This window comes from Canis lupus, chromosome 23 (assembly GCF_011100685.1).
Source record: "Canis lupus familiaris isolate Mischka breed German Shepherd chromosome 23, alternate assembly UU_Cfam_GSD_1.0, whole genome shotgun sequence".
NCBI lineage: Eukaryota > Metazoa > Chordata > Mammalia > Carnivora > Canidae > Canis > Canis lupus.
Genome location: NC_049244.1, coordinates 13113879 through 13131340, shown reverse-complemented (window position 1 = coordinate 13131340; position 17462 = coordinate 13113879). Strand labels below are relative to the sequence as shown.

General features: G+C 40.3%; 1 protein-coding gene across 2 annotated transcripts in view; it reads right to left on the bottom strand.

Moving 5' to 3' along the window:
- The window catches only part of OSBPL10 (oxysterol binding protein like 10), a 296044-nt gene that overhangs the window by 135050 nt on the left and 143532 nt on the right, over positions 1-17462 (bottom strand). Inside the window, exon 4 of one of the 2 annotated variants that reach the window (XM_038570616.1) lies at positions 12448-12639. The exons of the other annotated variant lie outside the window; for it this stretch is intronic. Within the exon in view, the coding sequence (XP_038426544.1) occupies positions 12448-12639 (192 nt within the window). The remainder of the gene's footprint in view (positions 1-12447; positions 12640-17462) is intronic. 2 annotated transcript variants of the gene reach the window in all.

Here is a 17462-nt window from a genome sequence, read left to right as displayed (position 1 = left end):
CATGAAACTAATTTTAAGTCAACTTTAAGAAGTAATCTATCTACAATAAAACCCAATTTAAGTACATTTCAGTAAGTCTGATAAATTTATCTAACTGTGTAATCACCACCACAATCAAGATATAGAACATTTCAAAAAATATATATATATAGAACATTTTGTCACTCCAAAAAGTCCATCCCTCTACCCTACCCTTTAAATGAATAACCCAGAAAAAATTCAGATCAAAGCAACAAAAAATGATTATGGTCTTGGCAGGAGGGGAAAGAGGTGGCTAAAGAAGGTGGGTAATTGGGGTGCCTGGCTGTGTTGGTCGGAAGAACATATGACTCTTGATCTCGGGGTCCTGAGTTCAAGCCCTGCACTGGGTATAGAGATTACTTAAAAATAAAATTTAAAAAAAAAAAAAAAAAAGGAGCAGGACCTGGGTGGCTCAGTCAGTCAAGCATCTCCCTTTGGTCAGGTCATGATTTCAGGACCCTGGGTTCTAGCCCCACAACATCCCAGCAGGGAGTCTGCTTCTCCCTCTCTCCAACCCCTCCCCCCACTCCACATGCTCACGCATGTGCGCGCACACTCTCTCTCTCTCTCTCAAATAAAATCTTAAAAAAAAAAAAAAACTAGGAAGAGGGCAGCCCTGGTGGCCCAGCAGTTTAGCGCCGCCTTCAGCCAGGGTTGTGATCCTGGAGACCCGGGATCAAGTCCCACATCAGGCTCTCTGCCTGGAGCCTGCTTCTCCCTCTGCCTGTGTCTGTGCCTCTCTCTCTCTCTCTCTCTCTCTCTCTCTCTCTCTCTCTCTCTCATGAATGAATAAATAAATAAATCTTTAAAAAAAAAAAAACTAGGAAGAATTGTTTAAAAAAAGAAAAAAGGAAGGTGGTAGTTAAGAATACTCTATAATTAACCTGCAACTTTTATTTTTTTATAATAAATTTATTTTTTATTGGTGTTCAATTTGCCAACATACAGAATAACACCCAGTGCTCATCAAGTGCCCCCCTCAGTGCCCATCACCCACTCACCCCCACCCCCCGCCCTCCTCCCCTTCCACCACCCCTAGTTCGTTTCCCAGAGTTAGGAGTCTTCATGTTCTGTCTCCCTTTCTGATATTTCCCACTCATTTCTTCTCCCTTCCCTTCTATTCCCTTTCACTATTATTTATATTCCCCAAATGAATGAGACCATATAATGTTTGTCCTTCTCCGATTGACTTATTTCACTCAGCATAATACCCTCCAGTACCCACCATTTGCTTCAACCTGCAACTTTTAATTGTTCAAGTACCTAATAGGGGTTAGAAAAGGGAAAAACCAGTGTCTTATTTCTACTTCTACTACTGTGAGCCTCTAGGAAAAAAAACAATGTCTTCCACAGAATTCACCAAGAATAAGATCACAGAGCACACAAGGTCTGAGTGTGGCTTGAGTACCAAAGGAAGAACCTGGCCAATTTCCCTCTTTGCTCATTCAATATCCAAAATGTGTCATTATCTCAAGGGTGTAGAGCACTTATAGAAAGGCTTCTTGTATTAAATTGCCATATAAAGTGAAAACAGGCAGAAGTCCTTTATGTCACAGAACTACTGTGACATAAAATAATCGGCCACTTAGCTTCCTTTTGAGTGCAAAGCTTCAAAAGTGCCTGAATCATGAATTTTTTGTGAGCCTGAGACACACATAGGTAGACAGAGGTTCCTCCACTATATATATAATCTTGCTCAGCAATATTCTTATCATAGGTAGAAAAGTTTGTGAGGTATAAAATCAGTTTACCCAGATGCTGAATCCAGGAGTGACTCTTCCAGGGGTCCTGGTGGCTCTGGAGCTCAGGGGGTACAGGTCTATATGAAGACATAGCCAGTCCCGCCTGGCCTTACCTCTGGTGAATTCCTATTGCTACTAACTATGGTAGTACTGAATACTTTTCCTATTAGCTTAATCAACCACCTAGTTTCTCAAGTCCCTGGACAACAGTCTGGGTTTCATATCATACCCCTTATCAGTGACCCAGCACTAGACCCAAGTGAGTGCAGTAGCCAAGCATGGTCTGAATGGTGATAGACAAGCTCTGTTAGCATTCCAGAAATAGGCTCAAGGGTGGTCTCAGAGGACAGACATGTATTGTAAAACTACAAGAGAGTGATGACTACAAGTGACTACAAGTGACTACAAGTGATCCTAGACTATAAGTCTAGGATGCTTGTGATGACTAATTTTGTGTGTGCACTTGGCTGGGGCACGGTGCACAGATATTTGGACAAACATTATTCTGGATGTTGTTATGAGAGGATCTTTGGTAGACTTTGAGCAAAGCAGATTGCCCTCCATAATGTGAGTGGGCTCATCAAACAAGCTGATGACTTGAGTAGAACAAAAAGACTAACACCCCCCCCCCCCCCCCCCCCCCCCCCCCCCGCCGAGCAAGAGGAAATTCTGCTAGTAGATGGCCTGCAGACTTGAACTGAAATTCTGCCTCTTCCCTTGGTCTCCAGTCTGCAAGCCCATCTGCTAGATTTTGGACTTGCCAGCCTCCACAATCACATGACCTAGTTCTTCAAACTGCTCTCTTTCACTCTGTGTACATAGAGTTGGCCTTTGAACAACACAGGGATCAGGGGTGCTGGCCCCCTGCACAGCTTAAAATCCATGTATAACTTTTTGACTCTCTAAAACTTAACTACTAATAAACTACTGTTGACCTGAAGCCTTATCAGTAACAGTTGATTAACACATATTTTGTATGTTTTATGTATTATATACCATATTCTTACAGCAAAGTGAACTAGAGAAAAAAGTTATTAAAATGTTAAAGATACATTTATAGTTCTATACTGTATTTATCCAAAAAAAAAAAAAAATCAACATAAGTGGGCCCATGCAGTTCAAACTCATATTGTTCAAAGGTCCACTGTATATAGACACATACATCTACACACACTCCCACCCCCTCAGTGGTTCTGCTTCTCTGGAGAACCCTGATTAATGCACCATAGCAGCTCTCCCGGCAACCACTGGGAGGTGTCCAGTTTGTGACTTAGCTACTCATACTCAGTTGGCAGCAGTTCGTTTTGCTAATTCTCCACCTCTTGGCATCTGTGTGCTTCCCATTCATGCTCTAAAAGGGTGGTTAATCTCATTCTAGAGTCCCACTTAAGTCCACCTCAAATTTCAATGGCCAGGCTGGAAATAAGGCTGAAAGCTCATCTGATCAGCTTTGGTCAGAATGGTGGAATCACAAGGCACGAAACTCGAAAAACTGTTAATCATGAACCACTCAAACCATAACCCCTCTTTTTTTAACTGGCAAGACAACAGCACCCAGGGATTCAATCAAACATTCACCTAACCGTATCTGTGAGGTGTTCTATAGATGTGATTAAAACCCATCAGCAGTTGACTTTCAGTAAGAAAGATTACCTACATAAATTTGGGTAGGCCTGATTCAACTGTAAGGTCTGAAGAGCAGAGCTGAAGCTTCTGTGAAGCAGTAGCAATTTTTTGTGTAGATCCTCACTTCAGACAGCGCCTTAAGGGGTCCCGTCTGCCCTGCGATCTTGGGCCTGCCTAGACAGACCCCATACTTGCACATGAGCCAATTCCTTACAATAAATCTCATAATGTGGATCCCCTATTGGTTCTCTTTCTCTGTTTGAAACCTGGCTGCGACACCTCTCTCTGTCTAAACCTCATTATGCCTCAGTTCCCCATCTGTAAAAATAGGGACAACAACAATGGTATCTACCTCACAGGGCTGACTTGAGGAGTGTGAAGTAAAGCTGCGCACAGTACCAGGCACAGAGTAAGGTTTCAATGAGTATGAAATATTATTGTCCCTGTAACTGTCACTATTGTTAATGAATCCATGTCTTTTGAGAAGGAGTTTATTTGTTAGTGGGAGATGAAGAAAAATAATTATAACCAAGATATTTGTTAAAAATATAAGGAGACATAAAGTGCATCAAGAATTAAGAAAAGAAATACCCAAGCATGTCTGGGGCACAGTGGAAGGTAGCCTCCACAAGTACATAATACATTTGACCCCAAGTTCTATGCTGCTTCTGCTCTGGGACTAGGAGTCTCCTAAAAATATACTACAGGGGAAGAAACTCCCTCTTCAGCAAAAGGCTTTAATCAAATCAGTGGAGGAGTGTTTCACAATAGCTAGGATTCCCTTCATGGAAAATCACTCATTTAGTCAAATTTTCATTGAGCACCTACTATGTACCAGGAGCTGTCCTAAGGCTGTGAGGAATAAAAGTTAAAAAAAAAAAAAAAAAAAAAAAAAAAAAACTTCTATATGAAGGGACAAGAAGCGTCATATAATAAATAAGTAAATGCCTAATTTCCAAATGTTACAAGATAATAAAAGAGCCTGACAAGAGATTCGAGTGAGAGCCCCACTTTGGGTATAGACATAAAAAAATAAAATCTTTTTTTTTTTTTTTAAGATTTTCTTTATTTATTCATGACACACACACACACACACACACACACACAAAGACACAGGCAGAGGGAGAAGCAGTCTCCTTGCAGGGAGCCCGACGTGGGACTCGATCCCGGGTCTCCAGGACTACTTCGGCTTGGGCCGAAGGTGGCGCTAAACCACCAAGCTACCTGGGCTGCCCAAAAAATAAAATCTTTTTTAAAAAAAGAGAGAGAGAGGTGCCTGGGTGGCTCAGTGGTTGAGCATCTGCCTTCGGCTCAGGGCGTGATCCCAGGGTTCTGGGATCAAGTCCTGCATTGGGCTCCCAGTAGGGAGCCTTCTTCCCCCTCTGCCTGTGTGTCTGCCTGTCTCTGTGTGTCTCTCATAAATAAATAAATGAAATCTTTAAAAAAAGAGAGAGAGAGAGAGAGAGAGAGAATCAAGTGAGAGAAGAGGGATTTGTGTTACAACCAACTAGGCTAGAACCTCGCTTTCAACAAAATGAATGAGGTGAGGAACAGAAAATTATGAACAATCCTAGCTTTCTGGGAGACGGCGCAAGTTACATCTTTGGCAGTTAATTCTGCCTTCAGCCTCCCCCAGCTTCAACATTACAGGGAGTCTTGCCCTGAGCCAGTTAAGACATCCTTCTCCCAGAGCAGCAGGTTGGGAGACACAAGTTGAAGGCTACTGGAGACACTATCTCATCATTTTGCTTGTGGTGGTGTTCACCTGAACTGCTATTACTGTCAAAATCCAATGACTCAAAACAGAGGGTCTCCAAGATGTTCCATGGACCACCCAAATATCCGTTTCAAATTGCATGGATACAGAGGCTAACGAGAGATTGCCATGGTGGTCATAAATACTCCCTATTCCAAGTCAACTTGCTTCACCATCAATAAACATCCATCTTACCTCCTAAAGTAAATCTGCATTAATAAAGTGTTGCTTTTATATAGTAAGGATCTATAGTATTTCTACTAAAACAACATTCTGGTGCTTTTAAAACATTCAGAAACTACAGCTATCAACTAATCCTGCATTACAATTTTTGAAAACTGAAGTCTGGAGCAGACCTACTTTGAAAGATGGCAAATTGCTAGTAAAAATGCATGCACAGGTTAGTTGTCAACATTTATCCAAAAAAAAACAAAAAAAAGTGCACCGAAGAATTAATTTGGGGCTTTTCTTTTTCCAAATAATCGTTCTGTTCACACAAAGGATAAATGCACTTTATCCCTTAAATGCAGTTTCCCTGGTGATGGAACTGCTCACATTCAATGCTGCCAGTACTGACCGCTACCTTAAAATTGATCAGCTAATAAAATTTGTTAGGGAGATATTTGACAGTGACTGCTTCCATAACAAAGGCTGCACACGAATCAAGGTTTCTAACCAGGCATTCATGACATCCAGGTGCACCAGGATCAAACTAAACCATCCTGAAGGGAGAGAGTACTGAGCAGATATCATGTATAAAGATGACACCTTCATTAAAAGGCCTTCCTTTGTATGTGTATTAAATAAATATGCAATAACATGAAGAAACATATTCATATAGCAGGAACCACATAAACACACATCTGCACATATTATACTCTGAAAGGTTTATTTAAAACTATATTAAGTGACACAGTCTTGATACAGTTTACCTACCTAATGTAAACCAATGCAACACATGGCTCTCTCTTCAAAAGGATATGTGCTTGGAAGCAAGTCAACAATAGTGTAAGGGAAGGATAATTCCTACACGTCAATAAATTACCATGGAAAGCTTAATTAAAACTAAATTTATGCCTCACACATACCCATTACAATGCAACAGCATGACCTCTTCCCTCATCAAGTTCCAGAATCCAGACACAGTCTCCCAGCTGAATTAACTGTATTTTTTTTTAAGTCAAATGTCAAAATGAAAACATTATTTGGTCAAAGACACAAGAACCTGGGCTCTTCCAAGTTTATTCTGTTTCTCAAATATTTGTTATGTCCAAGCCTATTACCATATTTGGAGTCAAATTTTTTTTAGCAGGTATCCTCTTTAGAGAATTTTAAACACTAATCCAAGGAAGAAAATAGTTAAAGTAAAACCCGTGTAGACCACACACAGTCCCACACATACACCCAAATCCATGCACATACACAATCATACACATGCCCTCATGCTTGCACACACACCAATCAATTCTTCAGGGGTCACTTTTGGGAAACAGTAACGAAGAATTAGGAAAAGAAGAAATATCTTGACTTTCCTGTTTCATATTCTTCTACTCAATTCATTTGTGAATATGTAGTAGGGTTGTATTTTTTCAGAAGCACCCAGCAAACAAGAATTTGATGAAAATCACACTGTACTTATACCAAATGAACTTGTGGCCATTTAAGTAAAAATAAGCCATATTAAAACCCGTAATAATGTCACTAAAAGTATAAAAGTTAATTCAAGTAAGTGCCATAATTTTAATCATCGTATGCTTAAACAGCTGAGGACTCAAATTTACTTTTTTTTTTAAATATTTTATTCATTTATTCATGAGAGACAGAGAGAGAGAGAGAGACAGAGAGAGAGAGAGGCAGAGACACAGGCAGAGGAAGAAGCAGGCTCCACACAGGGAGCCCGACGTGGGACTCGATCTCGGGGCCCCAGGATCAGGTCCTGGGCTGAAGGCGGTGCTAAACCACTGAGCCACCCAGGCTGCCCTCAAATTGATTTTTAAAAATATTTCAGAACCTATTTATAAAACAATTCCAGTGGCACATTCAGAGGCTTGCACCATCATCCCTTTCCCTTGGTCAACTAGACAGGAATATCTCCACCCAGTGCTCTCATTGTCAGAGAAAATCGTGTGAATACCTGACTCCACTCCTCGCCAGTCACCATCCACTGTGTATGGGTATCCAAGCAACCCTTGACGTCTCCACATTCTGTTTCTAAACCACTCTAACTGCTAGAAAAATGGGTCCTCAAATCAATTTGTGAAACCAGCATGCCCAGCAGTTGTGCTAGGGCTAAAAGAGGCAAAGATGAATAGGACGTGGCTTTTAGCATAAAAATCATCTGGGGGGCTCCTGGGGAGCTCAGTGGGTTAAGCATCTGCCTTCCACTCAGGTTGTGATCTCAGGATCCTGGGATTGAACCCCACCTAGGGCTCTGCACTCAGCGGGGAGTGTACTTATCTCTCTGTCCCTCCTCGCACCCTACCCTTCGCTTGTGCTTGCACTCTGTAATAAATAAATAGTCTTTAAAAAAAAAATCCAGCCTGACACATAGTACGCACTCAGTACCTGTAGAATAGGTAGAGGAATGATGGAGTAAGCTCACAACCAAGAGCAAAGCTAAGAAATGCAAGGCAAGCCACAAACAGGAGGCACATAATTTTAAATTCTCTAGTAGGCACACTTAAAAAGGTAAAAAAAAAAAAAAAAGGGGGGGGGGGGAACCAGGTAAAATGAATTTTAATATATTAATTTCACCTAACCCTAGAAAATAATTTCCACATTCAATGAGTATTAAAACACTATTATGAAAGAAAACATTTGAAATGAAACATAATGAAATGAAAACATAATAAGAGTAAACATTTTACCTTTTCTGGCACTACTTTGAAATACAGTGTACATTTCACATTTATAGTAATCTCAGTGCAGGCTAGCACATTCCAAAAGTGCATAAGCCCCACCTAAGTGGTGGCTCCCTCAGAAGAGAATGCAAGGGACAGAGTATTTCCATCATGGCAGAAAGTTCTAGTTGGGCAACACACCTCCCACTGAAGGCAGTAAGTGCATGGTGGGGATGAGCAAGCATGCTGTAGGCAGGACATAGAGATGAACAGACTATGGAAGGCCTTGTTTGCCATGCTGAAGAGTACAATCTTTATTCTACGGACAGCAAGGGGTAAAAGAGTGATAGAATTTTTTTAAAAAAGTCAGTGGTGATCAGTGGTTTACAAAACACATATTCATAGGCTAGAATCAATCCATGATGAATATTCTTCCAATTCAAGATAAAACATTAAAAACAGGAGAAATGCAGTATGCTTTTCATAAAACTAAATTTATTCAGTGCAACAAGTAGCTCTTTATTCAGAAATTATATGCCTTGGAGGTGATGAAGTGTGGTGAGGGGGTGGGCATTAAATGAGCTTTTCTGAGATTGCAGTAACCACAGATTGCCACTATGCTTTAAAAATGCCCTTGCTGGTCAAATTTTAATAGTTGCAACATCATGCTGCTCCCAAAATTCTACTTTTATGTTTTAGTTTGCAAATAAAATCCAAAATCCTGGAACTACCAGGTTTAAACAATTTTTGGACTTTACTAAGAGGGACACAGGGTTCAATGTGCACATATTCTTCTGTATCGTGATTTCCTTATTTCATACACATGTGCATGTAGTCATAATGCTTACACATGACCTTTTTTTAAGGCTCCCCACCCAATGTGGGGCTTGAACTCACAACCAAGATTAAGAGTCACATGCTGTACCGACTGAGCCAGCCAGGCGCCCCTCTTACACATGACTTTTATCTTAAGTTGCTACACAGTGATTCAGTATCTAATGTGAATTATTATTTATTCAGTCATTTCCATGATGTTCTGTGTTGGATCTATTACTTTACTAGTATGAATAGCTTTCCCCAAATTACTTTCTTCCTCCAACCCCAATTCCATGGATTAGTTCCTCAGAATATAGTTCTCAACAGGAAATTTATGGGTCAATGGCAATGAATAGCTTTGTTTTGTGCTTGGGTCTTACAGATTAAAAAGACAATATGAAGCACTACCAGTATTTTTTTTTAAAGATCTTACCTATTATTTGTTCATAAGACAGAGAGAGAGAAAGAGAGAGAGAGAGAGAGAGAGAGAGAGAGAGAGGCAGAGACATAGGCAGAGGGAGAAGCAGGCTCCTCGAGGAGAGCCTGGTGTGCGACTCCATCCTGGCACTCCAGGATCATTCCCTGAGCTGAAGGCAGACACTCAACTGCTGAGCCACCCAGATGTCCCACCAGTATTTCTTAACAGCCTAACCTATAATGGGCCATAATTATTTCTGATATTGATAGACAAAGTAGTCTTAATTTTCATTTCTTGAATTCCTAACAAAGATATGCCTATTATTTCAAATTCCCTATACTCATCTTTCCTAACGATTTCTAGTGAGGACTTTGCGTACTGACCTTTAAGATCTCAATTCTTTATATTTTGTAGGATAACCATTTAATCTTTAAAAGTGTCCTATTATCTTCCCCCATGCTATGTGATTTCATTTAATATTTATTCTATTGCCTCTGGCCAGACTATTTTTCCTTTTCTTTTTTTTTCCCCCTTCAGATATTCAGGCACATCTGTCTTGTGTATGATGATTTTCTTCATTGCTTCAGTGGTCCTAAGTTTATCTCCCCTATACAGCTGGGTTAAAAATGCTATTCCATTTTCCTCTAGTTATTTTATAGATAAATACAGTGGAATCCAAAGTCAAGTCCTTTTTTACTCTGAAATTAATATACTTTTAAAACTGCAGAACTTTCTAGTATGAGTGAAATTTTCTCAGATTGTTCCCAAGGTGGATCTGTCCACATCATAATGACAGATGTCACCAAACAGCTACACTTCTCTAATCAGGAATGAAGCTGAACAGGATATCTGAGAATCAGGACTTTTACCTCTTCCCTCAGAGGTGTTCAGCACCCTACAATTCTCTCAACTGCCACTGTTGACACTAACGCCTCAACAAGCTCACTTAAAATTAGATTTCAGCAAGAAAGGTCACCAGTAGACAAAAGCAACTGCCTGACGAAATACACAATTTCCCAGGGGTACAAAAATCAAATCACTATAGCTATAGAGGCATTTCACATATTTTTCATATAATGAAATTTCATGGGGAATTTCAATAATCGCCCCTCATGGGTGGAAAATAGAAAACAATAGGATAAAGGATAAAAGGAGTACATAACGTAATTGTTGGCAAAGCTGAGATCACGCTATATAAATTTTACTTACCTATACATGTAACAGAAAAAATAACCCAGAAGTATATTTATTGAAAGCTTAAATAATGCTTATCTGAAAGGAGGTAGGACTATGGGTAATTCTGATTTTCTTCTTTAGACTTCTTGTGCAATAGATATTTGGCATTATATACTTTATATAATTATTTTTATACACATATGCCTAAAGAACATACTTTTATTCTTTTCAAAATGACTTTTTAAAAAATGGAGGTAGAAAAGATTTGGGCATTATGTTGCATCATGTGCTACTGAAAATTAAGCTAAGTCACTTCAACTTTTATTTAAGCCATGGCTCATTCAATGCAAGCACCTCTGCTTTACTTCATATATTCCAGGCTTCTTAGCATCATTTGTAAGAGTCAGCGTATTAGAGATTTGCTATAATAGAATTCTCAAAATACCATGAACTTTCAACGTGTCTTTTTTCTTTTTCCTTTTTTTTTTAGGTTGTCATCTCTAAGATGCTTGCAAAAATATTCGCGGTGAGGTCTACATAAAAGCAACTCTCACGGTGTTGCGGTCAAGTTTGTTGGGGTTTTTTTAGTCCTTTTTTGTTAGATAAATAATAAAGCATTTACTGGCAATGATAAATTAATAGAATATTTATGATTTCCTTGAAATACTCCAGTAAAAAAAAAAAAAAAATGGTAGAGAGAAAACAAGAACAACAGAAAGTTGGCACTGTTGGCACTGGGTCATGGATACCATTATTTTGTTCTACTTTGGGTACAAAGTGTTTCTATAATACAGATTAAGATGCTGTGGAAACTGAAAAATATGTACAAGTGCATAACTATTCCTCATATCATTCAGTCTATCAAGGTTAAGCTCAGAGCTAAACGCCATTTTTTTCTCTTTTTAACATCAGGGTGACTATTTCAAAGGCAGCATTTGATGCCATCTCTCTACTAGGTAATACAGAGTGTGTGCATGTGAAAATCTATCAGGAAAGACAGGTCTTGCATATGTATCTTGCAGACTCAATTCAGAAGATTCCAGATTTTCTGTCCTGGGCCAGCGTCAGACCAATATAGCAGGCTGACACAGCACAACTTGGCCCATGACATTTAGAAAATAAAACAAGATGCGTGCTGACTTGAGCCATAAGACCCTATGCCAGGAGGCCCACTGTGCTGCTCACCACGGGCCAGGGCCCCCTGCTTCCCTCAGAGGATGGGCTGGTTCACCTGCAAGCCAGCTGCAGAGCCAAAAGCCTCAACGCAGGTTGGGCACCAAACACCACTATCATTTATTTCATACAGTCTATTCTTGGGAACAGTTGCAAAGGATGAGATGAACACTAAGGAAGTAGGATCCCCAAACTGATGGTTTCCCAGTGTGTCAAAAGTAAAAACAAAGCATGGTCCCACAGAGGTTTATAAGGCACTCATAGCTGATAGGCTTTCAAGTGCACAGTTACAAGTGAACCTCAAATCTTCCTGGAGAGGAGGCTAAGGCCTGAGTTATTTCCAGTCTATAGATGCCGAAACCCAGATTCAAAGCTTTGAAAGACTTTGCTGCCAAACAAGAGTCTTCGGACTCTGAGGACAGTGCCCCTTCCCTACCTAGCACTCTGCTGAACGTGGTCTCTGATGGGAATGTCACGTCAAGGCAGGCACGTTGCAAGTGAGGAACGCAGATCAAAGGTCTCATGCATCCTGAGTTTCGAAACCACCTCAATTACTTCCTGGCTACCCATGACTGTGTACTGTCTATCCTTTGCTAAGAGCATGGTTGACTCCACTTCAACTTACACCCACATATCTGTGGGTTGGCTTGCCCGGCTTTCTGAGTCTCTCAAACACCTCATTTAACCTGAGACACAGAAACAAATTGTTTTTTCTATAACCAGGAGGCACTGCTATCATGGCTGTGTAGCTGGGAGGTTGGCTACTCTTCATCTCTCTTCGTAATCAAGATGGTACAAGGGAAGGGGAAGTTGGCAGTGCAGTGGTAGCGGCCCTCAGTGCCCGGGGACGACTCAACCTAGAAGGAGAGCAAAGCCTACCTCTCTGACTTCATGAAGCTGGCCAGGATACTGACTCTTGGCTCTTCGGGCAGCTGCAGGCGACTTGTGATGCGTGATTGTGACAACACCGGGGGCCCCCGTGCTGAGGTGTCTCTGGCTACAGGGAGACGCAGGATTGGGCGTTCCATGGGGGAGCAAAGTGAGACTGCGGCTTCGGGAACTTGGAGTCGTCTAGAATAAGCAACAGTTGTCAAAACTCAGCAACCAACCTGCAGAACACAGCTAAGTGTTGGCTTCCATTTATTCTAGACCTCTTCATCTTTCCCCTTCATCTACTTAGAGGAATGAAGGCATGGGGGAAGTCCAGCAACACTGCATGCCCAAATCCCACACTCATTTCAAAGAGCCAACGTCCATTAACCATGCTTCTGGTCTCATCTCCAATGTGTCTCCTGCCCTACTCTATTGGCCATGAAAGGCTACTGGGTCCCCGCCAGATGCCACAGACTATTATGGATCTGTGCCTTTCCATACATTACCTCCTCTTCCTAGAATGTTCTTCCCCTCATGGCTGGCAAACTTCAACTGAACCCTAAAACTCAGCTGTTTCCTGATGTGTGAATCATCTTCTGGTTTGCCTCAGCCTCCCTGCTACTCTCATTCCACTGCAGTGAGATTATATTCATTCTACAGCTACCTTCTTAAAAGTTTTCCAAACTCATTTTTATATCCCCAAGACCTAGCACATGATGACTGTCTAATTTATTAGATACTTAATAAACGTCTGCTGCATGACTAAAAGTCCTTAGTTATCCACCAATGAATCCCCATGTGTTAGTGTAGGGCTCTTATTTCATCCTAAAGGAATATATAATCCAAGTAACAATTTAGTAGAAGATAAAGATGGCAACTCAACCTAGTGGAGATGAATTTTTTCCAATAACTGCGATTGAGGTAACTGGGCACCCATCTGAAAAACAAAGTTAGATTCATCTCCCAGATCATAGACCCTAACTGGCTCAAAGACATTTTAAAAAGGGGAAAAAAGCACAGGAAGACCTGGAGCCCTGGGGCAAAGGAAAGGCCTAACAGCTCAAAATCCAAATGCCATAAAAGAAAAAACAAATTTGACTACCTAAAAAAAAAAAAAAAAAAAAAAAAAATTCTTCACAGGAAACCACTTTATTTCTTTTTAAAGATTTTATGTATTTATTTATGAGAGACACAGAGAGAGGCAGAGACACAGGCACAGAGAGGAGCAGACTCCCTGAAGGCAGCGGCTCAACACTGAGCAACCCAGGCATTCCAGAAAACAACTTTAAAAAACCCATTCTCACAGGGGCACTTGGTTGGCTTAGAGTATGTGACTCTTGATCTTGCAGTCATGGGTTCAAGCCCCATGTTGGGTATAGAGATTACTAAATATAAATAAATAAACAAACAAACTTTAAAAGAAAAAAGCCCACTCCCTCCACCAACAAAGCCAAACAATAAACTAGGGAAAATATTTTCAACTTGTTTCAAATACCTCGCCATGCCACTTTATAATTAAGAATGGAAATCCCAGGAATTGATAGGAACAGCAAACTATAAAAATGGGGCAAGATAGGAACAGACAGTTAACATATAAAGTCTTTAAACCGTATGAAACATGTAGAACTGTATTCATTAAATGTAAATGCTGCTTGGAAATGTATCCTTCAATACACCCTGCTCCGAGGGGAAATGGCGTAGGTATCCACCATGAGCCATCACAGAAGGAAGTTTAATGGCAGAGGATGGGAAACAACCCAAAGGTCCAACAGTATGGGACACATTCAATAAATAATGGTACACCTACATAATCTGACACTACCAAGCTGAGAAAGAATGAGAAAGGTCTTTATCATTTGGTCTGGGGGAAAAAAAAAATCTCTACACTAGAGAGTTAAGTGAGAAAAAGCAAGGTTCAGATCTGTCATATAGCATGCAAAGTTCTGCATCAAAATGTGAAAAGTATTTTTATTGTTATTTGCTTAAAATTATTTGTTTAAAGCAGAAAAATACCCTAGAAGGAGACCCACAAAACTAAAAAAGTGGCTACTTATTTGTGGAGAAGTAGAGAATGAGAGAAGAACAGAGAGGAAGGGAGACTTTTTTTTTCCCCTCAACAGTCTCTTATGTTCTTTTTGAACCATGTGAACATACTTACCCAAAATTTGCTCAACTCTACAAAGAACTTACATTCTAAATGTTCCTATCCTTCACTTCAGCTTGAGAGAAGGCAGTTCAAGGATATGCTGACTCATACCAGCTTATGTATTTCAGTGATCAAATATTTACTGAACACCTACTACGTGCCAAGGAGAATATCTATGTTGTGGTCTCAAGAAGAAAACAGGAGATGTACGGGACAGTCTTTCCTTATAGATGCTTATTGCTGGGAACAGAGGATACAGACAGAAGCACACATACACGAGCACACACACAGTAAGAAAGTGCAGAGCAGGTGTTAATTCAGCAATACAGCCAGAATATGCCAAAGAAAGAGATTCACTAGAGCTGACCTCATTGCACAGCTCTGAGAGTGAAGGATTTGAAGCCTGAGCAGGATTGAAGGAGACAGAGACAGCACCTTCAAAGCGGGTCTTAGCCTTAGGCATAGAGTGACAGTCAACAGTTCTAAAAGCTGTTAAATGTTAATGATCTGTAATTTTCAAACTGTCAAGGGGTTGGGAGTGGGGTGTGTGAGGTGGGGTGGAAATCAGACCTCGATATTGTCCTGCAACATCAGAGTAGCTTGTAAAGCTTCTCTGGATTGAACTTGGATATAATTAATAGGAATACAAATATAGTTGGAAAGCAGTGTGTCGCTTTTAAATAACCTCATATATAGACAATTGGAGAATTTTTTTGTCTAAGAATTACATATACTTTGGTTACAATGAAATACAACAGGCATCTATCTACTTTCTGCTTTAATGTTTTCACTTGGAGTGTGGAGGATGAAAGCAGCTATTTCTTTAATCCTTTAATGACAGTAAATTTGCTTAAGCAGTCAAAGCCTACTGAAATACATTTTGATTGTTTGGGAGGCTTATTCTAACTGAAGAAAAGGCAGCTTTTTCATTGAGCTTTGAAGCCACACGTCCAAGGTTCCCTCCCCTAGCTCTACCAGATTCTAGCACTGTTGACTTCAGTTGAATTATTTGCTTTCTTATTAAGCATCAATTACCTAATCTTTAAAAAAGGAATAATAATATTGACCCTTAAAAGCCATCATGAAGATTAAATTAGATCGTTCACATAAAACGCTTAGCACAGTAGAAAACTGTATGGCCAAAGTTTGTTTCTTTCCTTCTATCACTTAAAACTTGATCAATGAAGGCCCTATTGATTTTTAAAATGTTAAGAAGTCACTTAGCAGTGACTGACCTCTTTTTTTTTTTTTTTAACAGATCAAAGTGGTGATGAAGTCCAAAATATAATTAAATACTAGAGAATCTATATGGTCGGCCATTAAATTGAAAGATTGTAGGGGGAGAAAACATTCTAGATGCTGGGGAGAATAAGAACCCATTTGACATTGGACAGGAAGACAACTCTGGCAAGAAGCACCTCTGCCTGGAGCAGTATCACTGTAAATGCGAATAAATCAAGAAACTCACCCAGAAGCCAAATTATTCCACTGTGAATGTCTAACTTCATGATCATTACTTGAATGGCTGTCAATTCACAAGCAATAAATTTGAGTGGAAAAACCTTTAATTTCCTATTAACTGTGGGATCCTCATGGTTTAATTCACACCAGTGCCTCCTCTCAGGGTAAATATGAACAAAAAAAGCCTGATTCTTGGTAAATTCCATAGGTCGTCAAGCTCCAGGAGAAAAAGAGAGACCAACAAACTACAACTGCTAAGAACAAGAAGGCTCTCTTTCCATGGGCAACCTGTCTAAAATTTCCAGGTTGTGTTTTTTAAATTGTGTTTAGCTATCATACACACTCATCCCTGCTACTATTTTACAACAAAACATTATCAGAGTTTGAGAAACAATATGGCAGGTTTTTATTCCAAATATTTACTTCAGTGAGGGCAACTAGAAATGCCACAAATGCCATCTGTGAAAAATCTGGAGTTAAGGGTAACTGCTTCTCTCCGGGAATAAGATTCACCTTTACCAGGGGTGCCTGGGTGGCTCAGTTGGTTAGGCGGCTGCCTTCGGCTCAGGTCACGACCCCAGAGTCCTGGGATGGAGCCCCCCATTAGGCTCCCTGCTCAGTGCAGAGGCTGCTTCTCCCTCTGCCTGCTTCTCCCCCTGCTTGTGCTCTGTCAAATACATAAATAAAATCTTAAAAAAAAAATATTCACCCTATACCTAAGAGAATCCATCCTTGTATCTCCTATCCCATATAGCGCCTGCCTGACAAATGGGGGTGATGCCAAAGAAGAGAATGCAGTCCCAGGTGAGACAAAGCGCTGATGCTCACCCTGCCCAGACATTCGACATGCAGTCGGGTTTCACAATATTTACCAACTGCTGGTTTTTCCTACATACTTCATCAGATCCCTTAAATTCCCCCTCTTTGCGAGGAAGACACACCTACATACATTTTGTACTTACTGGCTAAAATGGGCATGAAGGGAAAGGCATGATTGAAATAAAGGGAGAAAGCACTTGAAAGAATATCAAGGGAAATCAAACATTGAGCTGGGAGATACAGTCGAGTCTGGGAAGCTTTACAGCAGAATCACTGAACTATCCAGAAGCTGTGGTTGGGGAATGGTTAAGAGCACAGATTCAAAAGTCAATGGTCTGAGTTCAAATCTCAGCTCTAGCACTCATGAGCTAGGTGGCCTAGTAAAGTAGCATGGCGTTTTTGTTTCTAAAATTCTACTTTTTTCCCCCACTTCTAAAATTTTAATATTATCTATCTCATCTCACTGAGTTGTTGGAAAATGAAATGAGAAGAGATAGGTAGGGCATGTGCCACATACTTAGCATGAAGTATCATCATTATCATTCATAAATTAATAAAAATTAGGCCTTCAGGCACCAACACAGATGAAAGATTG